This window comes from Sturnus vulgaris, chromosome 8 (genome assembly GCF_052056855.1).
Source record: "Sturnus vulgaris isolate bStuVul1 chromosome 8, bStuVul1.hap1, whole genome shotgun sequence".
In the NCBI taxonomy this organism is placed as follows: domain Eukaryota; kingdom Metazoa; phylum Chordata; class Aves; order Passeriformes; family Sturnidae; genus Sturnus; species Sturnus vulgaris.
In genome coordinates this window covers 1032597-1049875 of record NC_142250.1, presented here as the reverse complement: position 1 = coordinate 1049875, position 17279 = coordinate 1032597, and the positions used below count along the sequence as shown (strand labels likewise).

Genomic DNA, 17279 nt, shown 5'->3' with positions numbered 1-17279 from the left:
AACCCATGGCAGTTTACTTCTAATAAAAGAGAATAGGGTGTCAGTGCCTTGATGAAAACTGAATTTCTTTAGTCTTAGCCATTGTTTTTTGTATGGAAAAGATAATGTATCACATAGGTAGGGAACCAGTGAATTGTATTGGAGTACCAGGGGAAGGTTGTAGGAAGTATTTTTGTGTAGGCACAGGTGTAAATGCAAGGCCCTGCATTCTGAATCACCCCTTTCAGAAAGTGTTTCTTAATCCCTTCTGAATTTTCAGTAGGAAAAGTAATTAATTTGTCTATGCACTAATGCCTTGTAATTACTTATTACAATTCTTAGAATTAAGTAAGAATGATGAAAGCCTTTGGTAGTAAATCAGCGTTGAACTAGTGGTGGTGTCCTGAAATGTTGTTGATAAAGGCAGATTTGCTTTCATTTCACAGCAGTTGAACTGTAGAAGTTGTTGTTTGAGTTTTGGGAAGCTCCTGAATAAGTGTGGCTGTGTGTTGATATTTGCAGCGCTGCAGGGGTGTGTTCTCAGGCAGTTTTTGGGCTGCATTAACATCAGAGTGGTTGTGGGCAGTGTAGTTACCTCGGGGGAGGCCGTGGTGGGTAACAAGTGTGCAGTAGCTTAGGAAGGACTTTGTATTACTGGAGCAGGATAAAAAGATCTCCTGCATGCTGGTGTGTCCCAGCCTCTCCTGTACCTTTGTCAAACCTCTCAGCTTGTTGATCTTCACTTGCAGTGAGACGCTTTTTCCTTCATTCATTTGAACTTGGGCATTGTGGAAGAGATGCTTACTTCAAAGGAAGCTCTATCTCTTTGGTGTGTGTTACAATGGAAGATAGATTTGTTCTTTCACAGAGTTCAGGCTTCCATATACGTTGTCACTGTTGGCTGCACTGTATATGCTATATGATAGGATCCTTTTGGTTGAAAACCCTACTATTAATTAAAAGAACGATCTGTGGATAGCTCAGGGCAGAAGTTACTTTGTGTTTAATTACAACAGGTCAAGATAAATGTTATTTGAGCTTTAAAGTCTTAAAAGGAAGTTTAAATGAACAGTATAAAAGCTGGTCATGGTTTGGAGGGCTCTGAAAAATTAAGGGGCAAGATCACAAGCAATCTACTGAAACCTTAGGCTCTTACTTTGAAATTTCCTCCTAGTTTCCAAACACCAGTCTGTAGCTGTTACCTGCTGAGCCTAAATTGGGGTGATATTGTAAGATTTCTCATCACTGTCACCTCTCTCCACAGCGTTTTTTTCCTCCTGCAGTGTTTCCTTGTTGAAAAACATTCTTTGACAAAATATTTCTCCTCCAAAATGAAGGCTTTCTATCAGAGATGTTTTTTGGCAAGTTTGAAGTCTGAGCAGGAATGCTTGCTTACCTGGCTGTTTGTTTATTTTATTTGAGGTTGCCAATCTTGCTTGTTCGCTGTCCACAAATGAAGATGGAACGAAAATTGTCCAGATGGCAGCTAACCACATCGAGACCTTGTGCCCCCAGGTAGGACTTGTTCCCTTCATTCCCACTGCAGTGCACTCCCCGTGTTCCTTTGGTCTAAGTTCACATTGCATTTACACAGCTCAGCCTAGCCAAAGGAGACCAAATGAGAAATGCAAGAACTTTGGTCATCTGTTCATTTTCTGTGGTTAACATAGGAGTGGTTAATAGTCTGTATTGGCTGGGAGTTCTTAAAAACTGTGATTTTATGAAATCACACCTCATTGAATGAACATTGTAATATGAAAAATTTGTAAGAATTTACTCTTAAAAAGCAGTACCTATTTTGACCTTTAACTTGGAAGACACCACTTGATTTGGTTTTTGTGTAAGTGAACAGTAAAGTATGAATTCTTCTGATTATCACCAATTTAAAAGCTTGAACTTTCATCTTAAGGAAATGAATGGAAAAAAGCACAGCTAGACTTTTTCTAAGATATTAAGTACCAACAATGTGTTCACTTTGTTATGTTCAGAGTTACAGAGATGCAAAAACTTCTGCAGTTAAATCTTTTAGAGTGAAGATTTTACTGATTCCTGTAAATCTGATCTGTGTTGCAGCCTGGAGACTGCATAATTTCAAGATCATTAGTTCTTTGAAGAACACTGTAGTTTGCACAGTGCCATAAGTATTCTTACAGTTTTGTGGTAATGTAGTTGAAGTAAAAGATGAAGAGCAAATATTAATATGTTGAGTAGCAAGCTTGAGAAGTCCATTTTATGCCTATTGAATAAATGCAAGTCTTGGAGAAAGAAATTCTCTCAAGGAAGTGTGGTGTTCATAAAATGTCACAAATCAATGTTTTCTCTTGAATAATTCAGTTTCAGTGTTTTTTAAAACTTGAAGGGTTCTGTGTTTCACATCACACTGCTATGTGATCTACTGTGTTACTGGATTTGTAAGAAGGCTTCTTCCAGCTTCTTTGTTTCTCCAGGGGTCAGGTGCACTTCTATAATGGATTATTATGGCATCCAGATGCAGCTTTTTAATTGGAATTGAAGTCTCCATATCTGATACCAGAAACTCGTAAAAAAATCTAATTTTGACTAAACTCTTGATTTTTCTTCACAGCCATTTAAGTTTCTAGGCTTTTAATTTCCTATAGTAAAATGAAGTTTCTTGGGCCCTTTTGGTTTAAGGGGTGAATTAGTTGATGGTTATAGATCTGACTAAAAAGAGAATGTGGAATGCACATGCTAAGGTTGTTACTACTAGTGGTGTGTTCATTGTGCAGGATTTGCTGCTTTCTTAGATAAGGACCATGTCCTGTGAAAGCAATTTGCACCTTACCTAAATAAGAAATAGCAGATTAAGGCTCCTGTGTTTTTTCAGTACATCAGATTGTGCCCTGTCATTAAAAAAACATTCCATAGGGAAAATAATTATCTCTGAAGTTCCCTGTGAGGCATATCAGGGCTCAGAATGGGGAAATTCACATGCAGAACCCCTCAATGTTCCTAAATCTTCAGAGTGAAAAGAAAGGTGTTTTATGTGCTTTGCAAAATATTTCTTGGAGGGAAGCCTGGTATGAATTGAAATCTGATACAGTAGAAATAAAATAGAGCCTCCCCATCCCAAATGCCCCAAAAAGTACCAAGTAAAAAAAAACCCTCGAGCACTTAGAGAAAGCACCTTGGAGTCTTGGGAGTTTTGCAGATTTGACAGCAAAACTTCCTATGGAGCACAGAGGAAAAGGCAGCTACAGAACTGGCAAACACTAGAGGAAAGCCTTTTGGCTTTTGTTACGTTAATCATACTCTACTGTAGGTAAAATGTAGAGGGTTGATTCTGAATCCTATTTTTTTGCTTCCTCAAGTGAAATTATTATCAAATATTTTGACTGTTCAAGAAATGAAACAAGCTGGGCATTTATATTAGCACCAATGCAAAACACGTAATGATCCTGGAATGTTCTGAGTGTTTCATGGGAAATTTATTTAGTGTTAAATCAGTAATAATGGAATAAAAATATGAGGAGCTGGTTGCTTAGGATTTGATGAAGAACTATTTCTGTTCATATAACTCACTTTTGGCTGGGAGAATTGGGTGTTGTCAGATAGGATCTCCAGTGTCACTTGTATTGGGAATCCATGTGACTGTCCTGGTGTGCCAGCAACATCTTAACTGTAGACGAGTGCGTGGGAAAGAAAGAAAGGGGAAGGAACCAACAGAAGCATACAAGGTGTTGTTTTTAAAAGCAAGGCTATAAATCTGTAGAGCTGTTTTGCTAATACCCATTTTGGGTTTGTTACCCGTGTGCTTCAGTTCAGTGGCGTGTTTGGGGAAGACTCTGGTTAGTCTTACAGTCCTCTGGAGGACCTGGCCCATGGTAAATCTGTCAACATAGACATGGATGGAGAGTTACCCTGTGGGAAACCAGAGATTAGCAGATGAGAATATGATTTCTCTAGCTTAAGTCTTCCTAGGTTTTTACATGTTTATGGTCTAATCAGCTTTCAAATCCTGAGCTGCTGCTTTTGAGAAGAATGGCCTTGAGCCTCAAGCTAGAACAGTTGTGTCAGAGTGGAGATCAGAGGTGAGTCATGGTAAGGCCAGAGCAAGATGATCTTCAGTATGCCAGAGGGCTCTTCCTGGAGCCTTTTTGTTAGCATAAAGATCCCTTGAGAGTTGTAAGGAGCAGGGAAGTTTTATATTTTAGAAGAACTATATCTGAAATAGTGAATTTTAGGCTCTCTTCCTTAGAAGGGGAGTTCTCACTGGAGCTTGCTGCTAGTTCCAGTAATTACCCTCCACAGCTCTGGTAACATCATGACAGGAGGGAAAATGCAAGGAAAACACACGAATGTTCATGGTTTAGCTTAATCTTCAGATGATGATAAAGAAGTTTTTGAAAGTCATTTGGTCCCATGGAATATTTCACTAGATATTTTAAAGCAGAGATGTAAGAACTGAGATAGGCAGAACCTTGGATCTTAGTATTTTGGTGAGCTCAGTTTTTATCTGAAGTATTGAGAGATAGATAGAAACCATCTGGTTATAAACTGAGGTGAGAAGCAATTCTGTGTAACACTTGGCACAGTTGTGAAGGATTCAGCTGCAATTTTGAATGCCATCTTCTCCTGCTGCTTAGGAGTTAATATGCTGCTAGTAGTTTTTAATACTGCCTGATATGTGATAAACAAGTAAATAAAGGTGATTTTTTTATAAATAAATCACTGTGGTGGTTGAGGTAGCATGGAGAGAGGTACTGGGGTAAGCAAGATGCTGAGCTGATGAGCAGGAATGTATTTGTACACGTCATAGTTACAGGCCATTGAAATACTGATCTGGCAGCTGTCTTGAGCATTTTGTGTTTGACTTGTCCAGCATAATTCATCTGTTTCTTCAATGCCAACATGACAGTCTGGAGCTGACTGCTGTATTTTGGTATTATAGAGCTGTTTCTCTATTGACATGTGTTCACCTGCAGTGAGAAGGGCAAAAACCACCGAGCCTTGCAAGAAACCAGCCCCTGCAGCCTTCCTTTCTTGGAATTTTAATAATTTCAGCGCTGTTGGAGTGATGCTTTCTTTGCTGTCGTGCTGGCAGACAGTGTTAAGCCCATCACATGAGGATCATGTGAAATGGTCTGTGTTTATCAAAAAATTCAGAAACACCACAGAACTGAGAGCTGAGGGATTGAGGGGTTTTGGGGGGAGTGTGTGTCTGCAGAAGGTATCCAGGCAAAGCATCTCCATTCCAGTCCAGTAGGCACTTGTATGCTCTGCTCTTCCAAGTACAGTGATGACCTCCAGTTCGGTGCAAAGTGTCATGGAAGCCTTCAGCAGCCCAGCAGTGACAGCACTGCACCCCACACACACAAAAATCTTCATTGAGCAGCTTCCCTAGCAGGGCTTGTGTGCTCTCTGCTTGCTTTCTTAGAAAATGATTGTGTCTTTGTAATGCTTTATAGGTTTTGATCAAGCTTTCACGGGAATGTCCTATTTTTTTCTCAAAATGAAACATCACATCTGTGTTTTTTCTGTTACAAAAATGAATAGAGGAATTTAGCTCTTCTTTGAGCTATGTGTGGATTTACACTTAAATTGTCTAGCCCTTTTTTGTTGATACAAGCAAATGGATATTATTTCCTTCTGTGTAATTTTCTAGGAAGTAGGTAATAACAAACATGAAAATTCTTGTTCTCAAAAATGAGACTTGATAGCTAATCAGTGGGCAGGATCTTTTGATGTGTTACATTTTCCAGGTATTGGAGTTTAAATACGTATTTTATGATGCTGTGGATTTTGGAAGTCAGCAATTCACATTTCCTGTAAATTTACTCCTTCATGAGAGAAAATCATCCATTTTGTTACTTGCTCTGGCACATTAAATAGTAGGGGACACTGAAGATTTTTTTTTTCTTAGCCTCATAAAGACTCTTTGCCAACATCACTTTAATAACCACAGTTTCATCTTCTTGCTTGAACCATCTGTGTGGCATCTCCTTTTATCTGGGTTAATACAATTTCCTTCAAACACGGGGCAGAAGTAATGGGGGAGAACATGGTAAATCAGTGAGTTCTCTACCATCTGCTTTAAAAGACAGAAAACAGATTTTAGTATCCAGCAGTATTGGACTTCTCCACTGAAAGGATGGAGATGATATCTAAGAATTTAATTCAAAGTATGTATTGTGCCTTAGTAATACTATTTCTGAAAGGAAGGTTACTCTTGTGAAGTGATGGCTTTCGTGTAGGTTTTCATGCTGTTGCATGCAGACAATGCTGCTGAAGATGTGGGTTTTGCCATTAACCTTGGTATCTATGGTAGACTTCTTGAGACTCCTATGCTTAGTTCCTTCTCATACATCCTGGTCCCACAACCTGTTGGTCTGGCTTACAGCATCAGTGCTGCTGGAGACTTCCCTCCCTCCCTGTTCCCAAGCCCTCATTTCTGTCCCTTCCCTCATGAGCAGCAGTAGCAGTCGCTGCTGCTCAGCAGTGTGGAGCAGGAGGCTGCTGTGAGTCCACCGGGGAAGCAAGAAGGTTGTTTTCCTTCAGGTCAGCGGCCCAGTGTAGTTTGTGTGGATGCCTGAGCAAGGCTGTTCCTGCCTCAAGAGAAGGAGGGAGGGCAGTCTGGGAGAGGGGCAGCCGCTGCTTTTGGTGGCACTGCACACTCATGGCCTGATGCCAGCTTGATCTGGCAGTGGCACAGCTTTGGTGACAGAAGGCAGTGTCCAGGATTGGTGGAGAGCTGCTGTTAGAGGTTACCAGCAGACTCGTGTGGAGGAAGCTGCTAGTGCAGGCCTCAGTTGGCACAAGGCTGTGTGAGCCTGTTTGCATGGATGGTGCTCTGTACCATCGGAGCACTGCAGCGTTCATGTGAAGGGCAGTCTGCACTAAAGGGACCTCTCTACACAACCAGCTGTCTGGCTCTATGACAGGGACTGAAAGTGGGACAAGGAAAAATCTTTCTTATATCCCCTAGCATAAGGTACTGACACTGGTATTCGCTTAGCTTGCTCAGTTTACAGAAATTGAGGTTTGTCATTTTTAAAACATCATAGCAAGCTTACTGGGATACTGTGAATCCTAAAGCTGTGGAACACCAAAATGTGTTGGAAGGCACAGTACTTCATGCTTCAGTACAAATAGACTTGGATGTTTACTTTGGCTTGAGCTTCTCTAATAAACAGTTTGGAGGGGTGAACCTCCCCCCACTGTTACCCTTAAGTTCCCCTGAAAGTCTCATGCTGGCTGTGATTGCTTGGCTCTTTTATGATAGTACTTGGAGAGAGAATAATTAACTACAAAATGCCTTGGGGTTTTCAGTCTTTCATCTTCCAGCATCTGTTCTGTTAGAATAGAATTCTCAACAAGTTCTCACTTTGTAATATCAAACAAAAATACAAACCCTGAGTAGCCTCAGCTTCTGTAGCAATCCAGAAGCTGTCCTGTTTTATCCTCTTCTTGCCTCACCTGTGGTCAGTGGACATAGATGTGAGACTGAGTGAGTTTTTTACAGTTGCTGGAGGGCATTTGCTAAGCATTCATATTGCACCAAAATGCTATAAATGTTTTATAAACAATTTGGTTTTCCCTTTGCTTTCAAAACTTGAAAGTATTTTTCCTGGAAAGATATAAATTCAGAAAAAAAGGATGAAGTTAAGAGAAAAAAAATAAGTTAGTTTGAGATGCTACATTTTGTTAGTGACAGTCCTACAGCAAAATGCTAGGAAGGGGAAGCATGACAATAAAGTACCATTATTAGAGACTTCTTGTGGTAAAAAGCCTAGTGAGCCTGGGGAGGAGGGTAGGAAAGCTTAGAGTAGTACAAGGTAGCAAAATAATACCAGTGTTAAGAGATGGAGTTTTACTTGATTTTTGGAAGAGAGGGATGGACAGCAATAAAGAACCAAAAATGTAGATGGCTGTAGCATGCAGTAATGGAGAGTTGTAAATAGCAGAGGCTGACAAGGGAATTCACTGCTCTTGTTGAAGCAAGGTGCAGGAATCACTGATTGTGGATCCATCTGACATGACTTTGTTGTGGGCTGTTGTGCATCTCTGTTACCAGCTTTGCACCTAACCTGGAGATGTTTTCCCGCTGGAATACTGGCAGTGTGCTGGGGATTCTTGTGGCTGCTCAGCACCCTGCAGTCACCTGGGGATGTCGATGAAGAGCAGATGGAAGCACTTAGGGAAGTGGATGAGGTACACAGAGCCTGGTGGAGCTGCACTGGTGACAGGATGGGCTCATGGTCCGTGTTCCTGTATGTCCCATGAGCTGCAGCTGTGGAACAAGCTTTCTGGGGATTGCTGCTGCCTTCTGCAGGGGCTTGGAAAGCAAAGGCACTACAGTTTCTTTTAACTCCCTGCACTCTGTTCCCTTGCCCTTTGTGCTGGGTCAGACTTCAGTGATTTGGGGAAATCAGGCACAGCTCTGAGGGGGGATATTAAAGGAATCGTGTGGATGTGGTGTTGAACAGCTGGCTCTGGGTGGTCCTGCCTGGCCAGGGAGTTGGCCCAGACTGACCTCCAGCAGTCCCTTCCTGCCCCTGCCATTCCATCAGTCTGTGGAGTATCTGACCTGGAGAGGGGTGAAAGGGCAAATCTTACAAATGTTGGTTCATTCACATCTCTGAACTTCCAGGATTTTAAGAAAAGCTTTTGAATGGTTTTACAGCAGTAGAATCAAATTCAAGGCAATGGATGACTATCCCTCCCGTGTTCTCATGATTTCTGAGTTCAAACTACAGTGTGGCAAAGAGAGGTAACATGATCTGCAAGGGGATTTTCTGTATTCCATTTTGCATTAATATTTGCAAAAGTATCTCACAATTTGCCTGCTTTACTAAATTCCTAATTAATTAGGAAATGTTACAGCAGATTTGAAAGTAAAAGCAAGTACAGCAGCAGTTTTTCCTTTCCTGTGTCTCTTAGATGATTGTGCATTATTGTTGACATGGAGGCAGTCTTAATTTGCTATTCTGAGTTAGAAAGGTTTGTTTTACGTCATAAAGCTTTTGCTACTATTGCAAACAGAGTAATTTCAAGTGTTATTTACCAAGCTCATTTCCCCCAGTATATCTTTACATGAAGAATTGATGGGAATTAAATTTCAGTTTTCAGATAGTCATGCCATTATGTGTATCATGGGATTGTAGTGCTTTCAGAACTATTCTTTGGATTTTGTAGACTACACAGGCAACTTGATGTGTACTTGTAGGTAATTTTGGATTTGTTAAGAGCTCTATGAAAACCTTTGTCAGTTTTCATGTTTTATTTCCCACACGTGCTGGTATTGGCATCCTAGCAGGAAAAGATGTGGACAGTATGTTTGGCCAGGATGCCATAACCTTACTCTGGATTTTAACTGTCCCTTTCAGAAACTTCCCCGAATGTTGAACTGTTATCCTGTGTAGCTTCTGATCCCCAGGAATTGAAATGAGGCCTGGCTAGCAGGATGGTGGTTGTTGTCCTGCACAGGAGCATTTGCTCTGTTGACCTCTGACAGCAGGAGGATGTACATAGGGAGTGTTCTGACCACATGGCTGTAAGAACATCAGAACAAGCACACGTGACTTTGTGTGTAAAACCAGTGATGGAGCCCTGTTTTCCTGGGGGTTCCAGGGTGGGGATGCCTTGTTTTCCTTTCTTTGCATGCATGGCTTCAAGTGTGGTGTTTAATTGCTGGTGGGGTTAAACCACAAGTGTTGAATGTCCTTACTTAGTGCAAGCAGATTCTTTCCATTGCTGGTCCTGCTGTAAATGAGGACAAGCACATCACCTGAGTGTTGTTCTGGCACTAATCCTGCCAGAGGAAGAATCTGGTGTGCATGGGCTGTTGGCTTATTTGTCTGTTCACAGTTGTGTTGTGTTGGACTGAGGGGGAGGAGCAGCCCAGGAAGGTCCGGGTGTTTGGAGGCTGTGGCAAGGAAAGAGGAAAGCCTTAGCAAGGCCCTTGAAGCCTGCAGTGGGGGCAGGAGCATGGGCTTGAGGCCTCAGGAGGGCAGCAGAAACCTCCAGGACCAGAAGGGGCATCCTGGTGTTTGCTGCTGCTTGCATCCTTGCCTGTGGAAGAAACGGGTGAAAAATTGCAGTTTGTCTGACGGTGTGAGTGACACAGAATATGCTGGAGGATGCCTGAGAGCCCCACTTCTTCACCAGCCTATTTCTACCTAGAAATAGTTCTTTCTGGAGGCACATTACAGATTTTCAGCCTCCATGTCCCTGTATCTGTAACTCTTCCAAGGCTTTCTGTGCTGTCTATTCAGTAGCTTGTTTCTGTGTGAAGTTGAAAGCTTGCTGTTGGCTTCAGCTCAGGCTATAGCAAAGCTTATAGAGGTTACAGGAGGTGAAGGGCATTGGCATTTGTAATGGTGATGGTTTTGTTACAAGTCCTAAGAGGGAATGATGAACTAATTAATACTAATTTAGTAGGGTGTTTGTATTTTCTTGTTGCTGTTTTGGTAGGCATTTTGTATAATGTACTTAAAAATGTACGTGATGGAATAGTTGTTGAGCATGTTGAGCTTTACTGCTGTCCTTTCCCCCCAGTTTATAAATGTAATCCATATGTGTGTTCATCTTACCAAATATTCAAGGACTGTAAGTGTAGTGGAGTTCCACTGCAGTTGTTCCTGTTCCATTACAGTTTTATTGCATCTCCCTAAAGTTTGATACATGAATGAATAGTCCATAAGGACTTTCCTGTTTTATATGCATTACATTATAAATAGGACTAAAGATGTACTTGGACATAAAATCCAATAAACAGAAGGTTAATGGCATAAGCATCAGTTTTATATTGTAACTTTAGTATGCAGCTAATTTGGTTGATAATTATGGGTGTTGTATTTAGACGCAGGGGCTTTTTATGTTGAACACCTTTTGAGATGTAGTCCTCAGACTGTATAATTCCCTGGAGAGTTTCCTTTGTGCCTGCATGTGCTGGGAGGCTGTACCATCTCTGTGGGAGTGTGATGTGTGCTGGTGGCTGCATGGCTTGTCCCAGATGGATCAGCAGACACAGCTATCCCCAGTGGGAAGAAGCTTTATCTCCATGTAGTGGTACTGCTGGTGTGCTGTCATAGAGCATTTACACAGCCTAAGAAAATGTAGAAAAGGTTTACATCTCTAGAAGGCTTTGCTGCATGAAGAGACTTGGAACACAAAGTTAAATATGTTTGTAGTGAACTGCAGGTAGCTGAGCTCTAGGTCTGGATGGAGCACTGCTGAAGATAGGATTTCCACTATGGTTTCTGTTATTTTATACTCAAAACCATTATAAGCAGAATTCAGAATATTTTTTTCCTCTTCTATGTATCAGTAAGTCTTGAGGTTTATTTTAGCTTTCCATTTTAAGAAAATGGTTACCTTGAAATCAACATTTTGAGAATGCATTGCTCAAGGCTTGATAAACTTGGGTGAAGTGTTCTGGGGCTTTCTGAGCAGAATCTAATTGTCCCCCATGTATACAAACTGTGGCTACAAGAAAGTAATTGTTTACTTAGAACATTCAAACTGTAGCTAAAATTATTTAAAGTGATTGCCCAGTGTTACAATTTGCTGGATCCCAGGTGAGATTCTGCATAATAGGTGTATAGCTAATACAAAAAAATACAGTTGGAGGGACACTTTTTTTTAGTGGAGTCAAAAAATGCACTTTTGGTTCTTGAAATAAGATAGGAAATTTCTACAATCCACTCCCATACCTTTGAATATCCTATCCAAAACATTCCCTGGGTCACTTACAGACACTGGATTCAGGAAGGCAGAAACAGAAATGTTTATTCTCCTTACTCGAGTTTCAGTAGTACAAAATAAAGAAAGTGAAAATAACTGAAATTACAGTTCCATGAAAATAAGACACCTGAAATCCAACCTGCAAAAAAAGCCCAAGGTATTTTGGGATCTGCTGTGTGCTCACTTCTGAGGTCATGTGGGTAAGTTCTGGAAGGAAAGTGCTCTTGGATGCATTTAAGAATCAGTGTGTAACTTCAGCCTATTCTGCCACCCAAATGTAAGTACTGAATATTTAACTGCATTGTCAGCTCCTTTGTGCTCTTGTGACATTTTAAGCTAAGATAATAGAAATACTTATTTTGTTAAAGATAACTTTCCTGTAGAAGGGTTCTAGATTGATTCATAGTGCTGTAGTCCCTCAGTGAAGCCCAAAAGAGATATGTACGGGGTAGGAGGAGCTTTAGAGAACTGCTTGGTGTGTGTGGGTTTGGTTCTGTTTCGTTCCTCTCAGCAGGGCAGGACTGTGTTGGAAGGTTTGCTTTTGAGTGAAATGACACAATTTTGTTTTAATCAAATACAGAAACGTATCCTGATGTAATAATGATGTATTTCTGTGTATCAGTGGCAGCCACTGCCCACACACCAGGAGACAAAGCCAGGCAGAATTTGGTCTGATTTCTTGCCTGGTGTATCAGATCAATATTTGTAGAATTGCTGGGTTACCCCTTGCCCATAGTTCTGTTTGTTCTCGAGGGATTGCTTCACTTGTGTGCTGTTAATTTAGTCACAACTTTCTTGACCAGTAGCTTCTAATAACCAAGTAAAAGTTTAATCTTTACTTAATTGTTGGGATCAAGAAGGCTTTTGCTAGATTAAGGTGAGATAATTTAACTCTTGTCCACTAAAGTTTTTTGCAGAGCTTCAAGTTACCTCATATTCTCAGAACAAGTCAAGTCATATATAACTTTCCCAACTTAATACCAAACATAGTCAAGTATGTTCACTGTTAAACAGTGTGCCTGGAGTGAGATCCCCCTTTCCTGCTTTTTAAATTGTGGCAAAGGAGGAAGAATCTTAGTAACTTCTTGAAATACTGGTTCTGCCAAAGTAGAGATTGCAAATAGGACTTTGAAATTTTATCTTGGATCATGATATGTCTTAATTGTTTTCATAACTGTATTTAGGATTTTAGGAGTTGCTGAGTTTTTATTGTGTCATTGTTTCTTGTTGGATTTTTGAGTCTCTTTCTGAAGCAGTAGGTGTCTTAATCTTGAACACCATGTGAAACTTTATGGTGATGTACCACCTGTCCACGTATCTCCTCAGAACTATTAGGCCTACTTAATGCTGCAAGGCAGCATTTTCTGGGATGTGAGGAGTGGGCTGTGGATGGAAATTCTCCTATGTTCAGAAATGGATGAAAGTGTCCTGTGCAAGTCCAGTCTTGTTTTGTCTTGATGTGTCGCTTTTGAGATAATGATTAAACAATTTCCCTTTACTCTGCAACTTCTTTCAGCTGCAGTGGGGTTTAGAGTTTACCTTTTGAATTTACAAAGCAATTCAAGTCAGTTTTATAAACAAATATAGCCAGTAATTTATTTACTCTTGGAATGCGCTTAGCCCTTGGGTAGAGTGTGTTTGTATTGTCTAGAGCTGTTACCAACATGACCTCAATTTTATTTATTTATATTGGCTGAAATGTGTTTTATGATGTATACAAGATATTCAGCTTTCAAAGCTTTTAAATTGTTACTGGTTTTTCATATCTGTGCTCCTGCAATCATTTTACAGGCCAGATGCCAAAGCAGCAGTGTCACATATCCTTGCACCTTTCTACTGTTATAGTTGGGTTTTTTTTCTTAGTATATAGTTACTCTTTTTTTGTAGAGCTTGGGTATATCTGTGTACTTAAGGCCCCCTACTGTGTTAGGAGAAATACAAGGCACAGCTTGATAGAAATAAGTTCTCCACGATTTTGTGTTAAAAGAGCAAAAATAGTGGAATGCCAGCATGTTTCTGTGGTTTCTTTAATAGAACTATTGTGTCCTAGTAGTGACCTAGTAAATCCTGTCATGGTGTTGTTGCATTGTTTATATTTCTGTTACCTTTCCTAGATTACCCTGGGAAGTGTCACTCTTGCCCCAGAAGGAACTGATGTCAGTATTTATCATAGAATGACTCTGTAATTTCTGCATTTCAGAACAACAGTACTTCAGGTTGGAAGGGACCTTAGGATGTCTGCAGCCTTTTGCTCACAGCTCTTTGTTTCAGTGCTCAGTTTCTAACTGAGCTCTGACTGTTCTCTAAACTCACTGGTCAGGTGTTGAAAGTCCAAGGGTAGAGACTGCACAAATGGTTTGGGCAACTTGTTGCACAGCTTGACTGACCTTGGTGTGGAATTGCATCTCTGCCATCCCTCGTCAGCTCCTCCCTCCGATCCTTCTGCCACTCATGGCTGTGAAGAGCCTCTTGTGCTGTTTGTGTCAGCTCCTGCCTGTCAGAGCAGTGCCCGCCTGCCTGGGCTGGAGTTACTGCAGGCTTCATTTCCAGAGACAGCTGGAGTCATCAGGATTTCTCAGTGCACCCACCTGATAAACTTGGCTACATTCTCTAACAGTTTTGGTCATCTTCCCAAGCAGTTCAGCTCTTTATAGTGTGTAGTGAGACAAAAGTTGGTTCTTTTTATCTTTGGTGAGATAAAAGATGCTGGTTCTGATACTGAAACAGCTTTTTGCACAGAGTCATTGTTACTTTTGGCAGAGCCAACCTGGTAAATCTGCCAAAACGAAGAAGAAAATGCAGTAAGAAGAAGATTTTATTGTATTCAACCAGAATAGAGTTTGACTTTCAGTTAGTATCTAATTAGGGGCTTAAATAGAAAAGTTAGAAATTACCTGTTCAGTATTTGTCTTGATGGACACATTTTAAAACCTAAACTAGTTAGTGTGATGAATCAAAACAAGACCAATGTGACCTAAGAATTATTGAGGTGAAATTTTGAGCTCCTGGCTTAGAAAATTGATCCTGTGAAATTGGATCAAGTGTAATAGGAATGAAAACAGTTAAAGCCTCAACTCCTGCGAATTTCTTACTTTTAAAAGTGTTGGGAAAGCTACTGAAGAGCCAAACAAAAACGGTTTTTTATATATTGCACTGCATGTGGGAGGTTCTGTATCTTGGGTATTGCTACTGAAATAGAGAAACTGGAGGCAATGCCTTCTATGGAACCATACAGAGATGGGGGATAGGCACTTAATTGAGATTTTGGGTGTGCTGTGCATCCTAACAAAATGTATGATTTGGACAGAAATACATGTGCTGACTGCTTGAAACCTGCTTTCCAACATTTGCAAATGTTTAGAGTTAGAATTGGAAGAATTAATTACAACTTGCATACCACTTCTCTTAAAAATGTCCCCCACTACTTCATGGTGCCTGTTTGATGGCAGTATCAGAGCTTCTGCTCTTTTCCTGTACTATAACAAATGTGTGCTAGGGAGTCAGGAACCCAGCTGGCCAAAATGGGCAAGGTAGAATTCTTGTTACTGCACCAGCATGGATGCTAATAGAGCTTAAACTCAGAACTGATGTTTGCTGTTCTTGTAAGTGTGTGTGAGTAAAAACCTCCTTGTACTTGGCATCTTGCAAACTGGAAGAGTGTGATTTTTTTTTTTAATTTTTTTTTTTTCCAACTAAAACCAAAATGTGGGATTTGCTGTCCTCTTCCATCAGCTTTTTAATTTACAAAGCTGAAATGGAAGTTGGCCTAAGCAACATCTGACTGGTATTTCTGCTTGAGACCAGAACCAAAAGCTGAGCAAAGCTTTTGTTTGGAGAATAGGAATGCTGCTTTGCTATGTTAAGCATAAGATTTGATTTCTGAAGAAATAATGAGTTGGTTTTGTCTGTTTTTGGTACAGGTTATTAATGCTGCTTTAGCTCTTGCTGCCAGACCAAAAAGTCAGGTTGTGAAAAGCAACATGGAGATGTATAGGAGTACGTGGGAGAATCACATCCGTGTTCTTACTGAAGCTGTGGATGACATAACCAGTATTGATGATTTCCTTGCTGTATCAGGTATGATGACTTTCAGAATCTAATTGTTCTTTTGTATGCTTTGAAAATTTTTCATCCCTTTTCAGTAGGAAACCAGTGAAAGATGAGGATGTATAATTATCTGTGAAATCACTACTGCTATTTCAGATGTCCCCACCCAGTGGATACTCATGTTGTGTATGGTGTAGAGCTGGGCAGAAGTCCCAGGTGGGTGGCATAGGGGTACATTTATCCATCCCCACAGCTTCCTTTCCCTCTACAATTTCAAATCCTCTCTGCAGCTGTGAGAAGTCTCTGAGAAAAGGAAGTGCATATACCTTAAACCAGAGGTTCTTGTGATGCCCTGTGTTCCAGTTACTGTGGAATGCACAGTAGAATTTCTGGAATCTTCAGTGTCACTGATATTTGTCACACAAAATGTACTTTTACAGATCTCTTCATTGAAGAGACCTTGGGTAGTAAAGTGTATTTACTGAAGCAGTGAGAGTCTTAAGTATTTAAAAAGGAGGAAGAAAAGGCTGTCTTCACTGTTGGCAGTTTAAAGATGCCAGTTCTGAAGTAAGGTTCTGCCCTCACTGAGGAAAACTATTTAACAGAAGCACTTCAGCTGCACAGTGCCTCTTCTTGTTTTGCTCCTGCTAAAATACTCTTTGAGATGCACAGTTCAGAAATCTTTGTATGGTGAAGCACGTGCAAATTTGTGTAATTCTACTTTTTCAATTTCTCTTAAAGTAGCATGACCTGGAAAGGAAGGAAAGGTTTGTCTCATCTGCCTTAAGTGAGGTTTAATTTCTGTGTGTCTGTGTGGTCAGTGCACAGGGCCCTGTGCTTGCCCATTTCTCTTTGGGCTTAGTTCCATTAGCTAGGACAGCTTGGTTTATGCAGCAGTAGGAAACGTGAGTAGTTCTGCAGAGCTCAGTGGTTTCAGCCCTTGTCAGTGGAGTCACAGCTGGGTTCCTATTCCTGAGTTATGCTTTGCTCATTCAACACGAGAGCAGACTCTTGCCTGAACGGGGGCAGAGTTTGGGTATTGATTGCTCTAAAGCTGGTTTGCTATCGGCAGTGCCAGCAGCTGAGTGGTGTTTGTCCCTTAGCTCAGGGTGTGGTATTACAGTGCAGGCAGCACGAGCAGAGATGGCTCTGCAGGCCCATGTGGCTACAGGCTTTTCTCAGGTGGGGCAGTTTTTGCTTTACAGGGTCAGCTCGTGTACCTGCAGGTGACTTAGGTGCAAAGAGTGTGGCTTAGTTACTCATAGTTACTCTCCTGGGTGTATCTCAGTACAGAGAAGCAGAACCTGAGAATCATTTTCTCCCTGTGTAAGTTAGACTTTGATGGAAGGGCTTCATGAACCTGCCTCTTGCTTATGGTGCAAATCTTCCCTGTTTCTGAAATTTCTTGAAATTTATGCAGGTATTACTAAAACTGCTAATAAAGAGGTGAAATAAGTGAATTGCTAATGAATAAAATACGTGAATCTCTTCATAACTCAGAGTTTATAGTAGGCTAAAAGTTTTCTGTCAAATTCATTGAGCCAAATGAT

The 17279-nt window shown here is 40.8% G+C and overlaps 1 protein-coding gene across 3 annotated transcripts in view; it reads left to right on the top strand.

Moving 5' to 3' along the window:
* Positions 1 to 17279, top strand: part of CTNNA3 (catenin alpha 3) — a 369305-nt gene that overhangs the window by 245354 nt on the left and 106672 nt on the right. For all 3 annotated transcript variants that reach the window (XM_014883316.2, XM_088168652.1, XM_088168651.1), the window contains exons 10-11: positions 1402 to 1494; positions 15603 to 15759. In XM_014883316.2, the coding sequence (XP_014738802.1) occupies positions 1402 to 1494; positions 15603 to 15759 (250 nt within the window). The remainder of the gene's footprint in view (positions 1 to 1401; positions 1495 to 15602; positions 15760 to 17279) is intronic.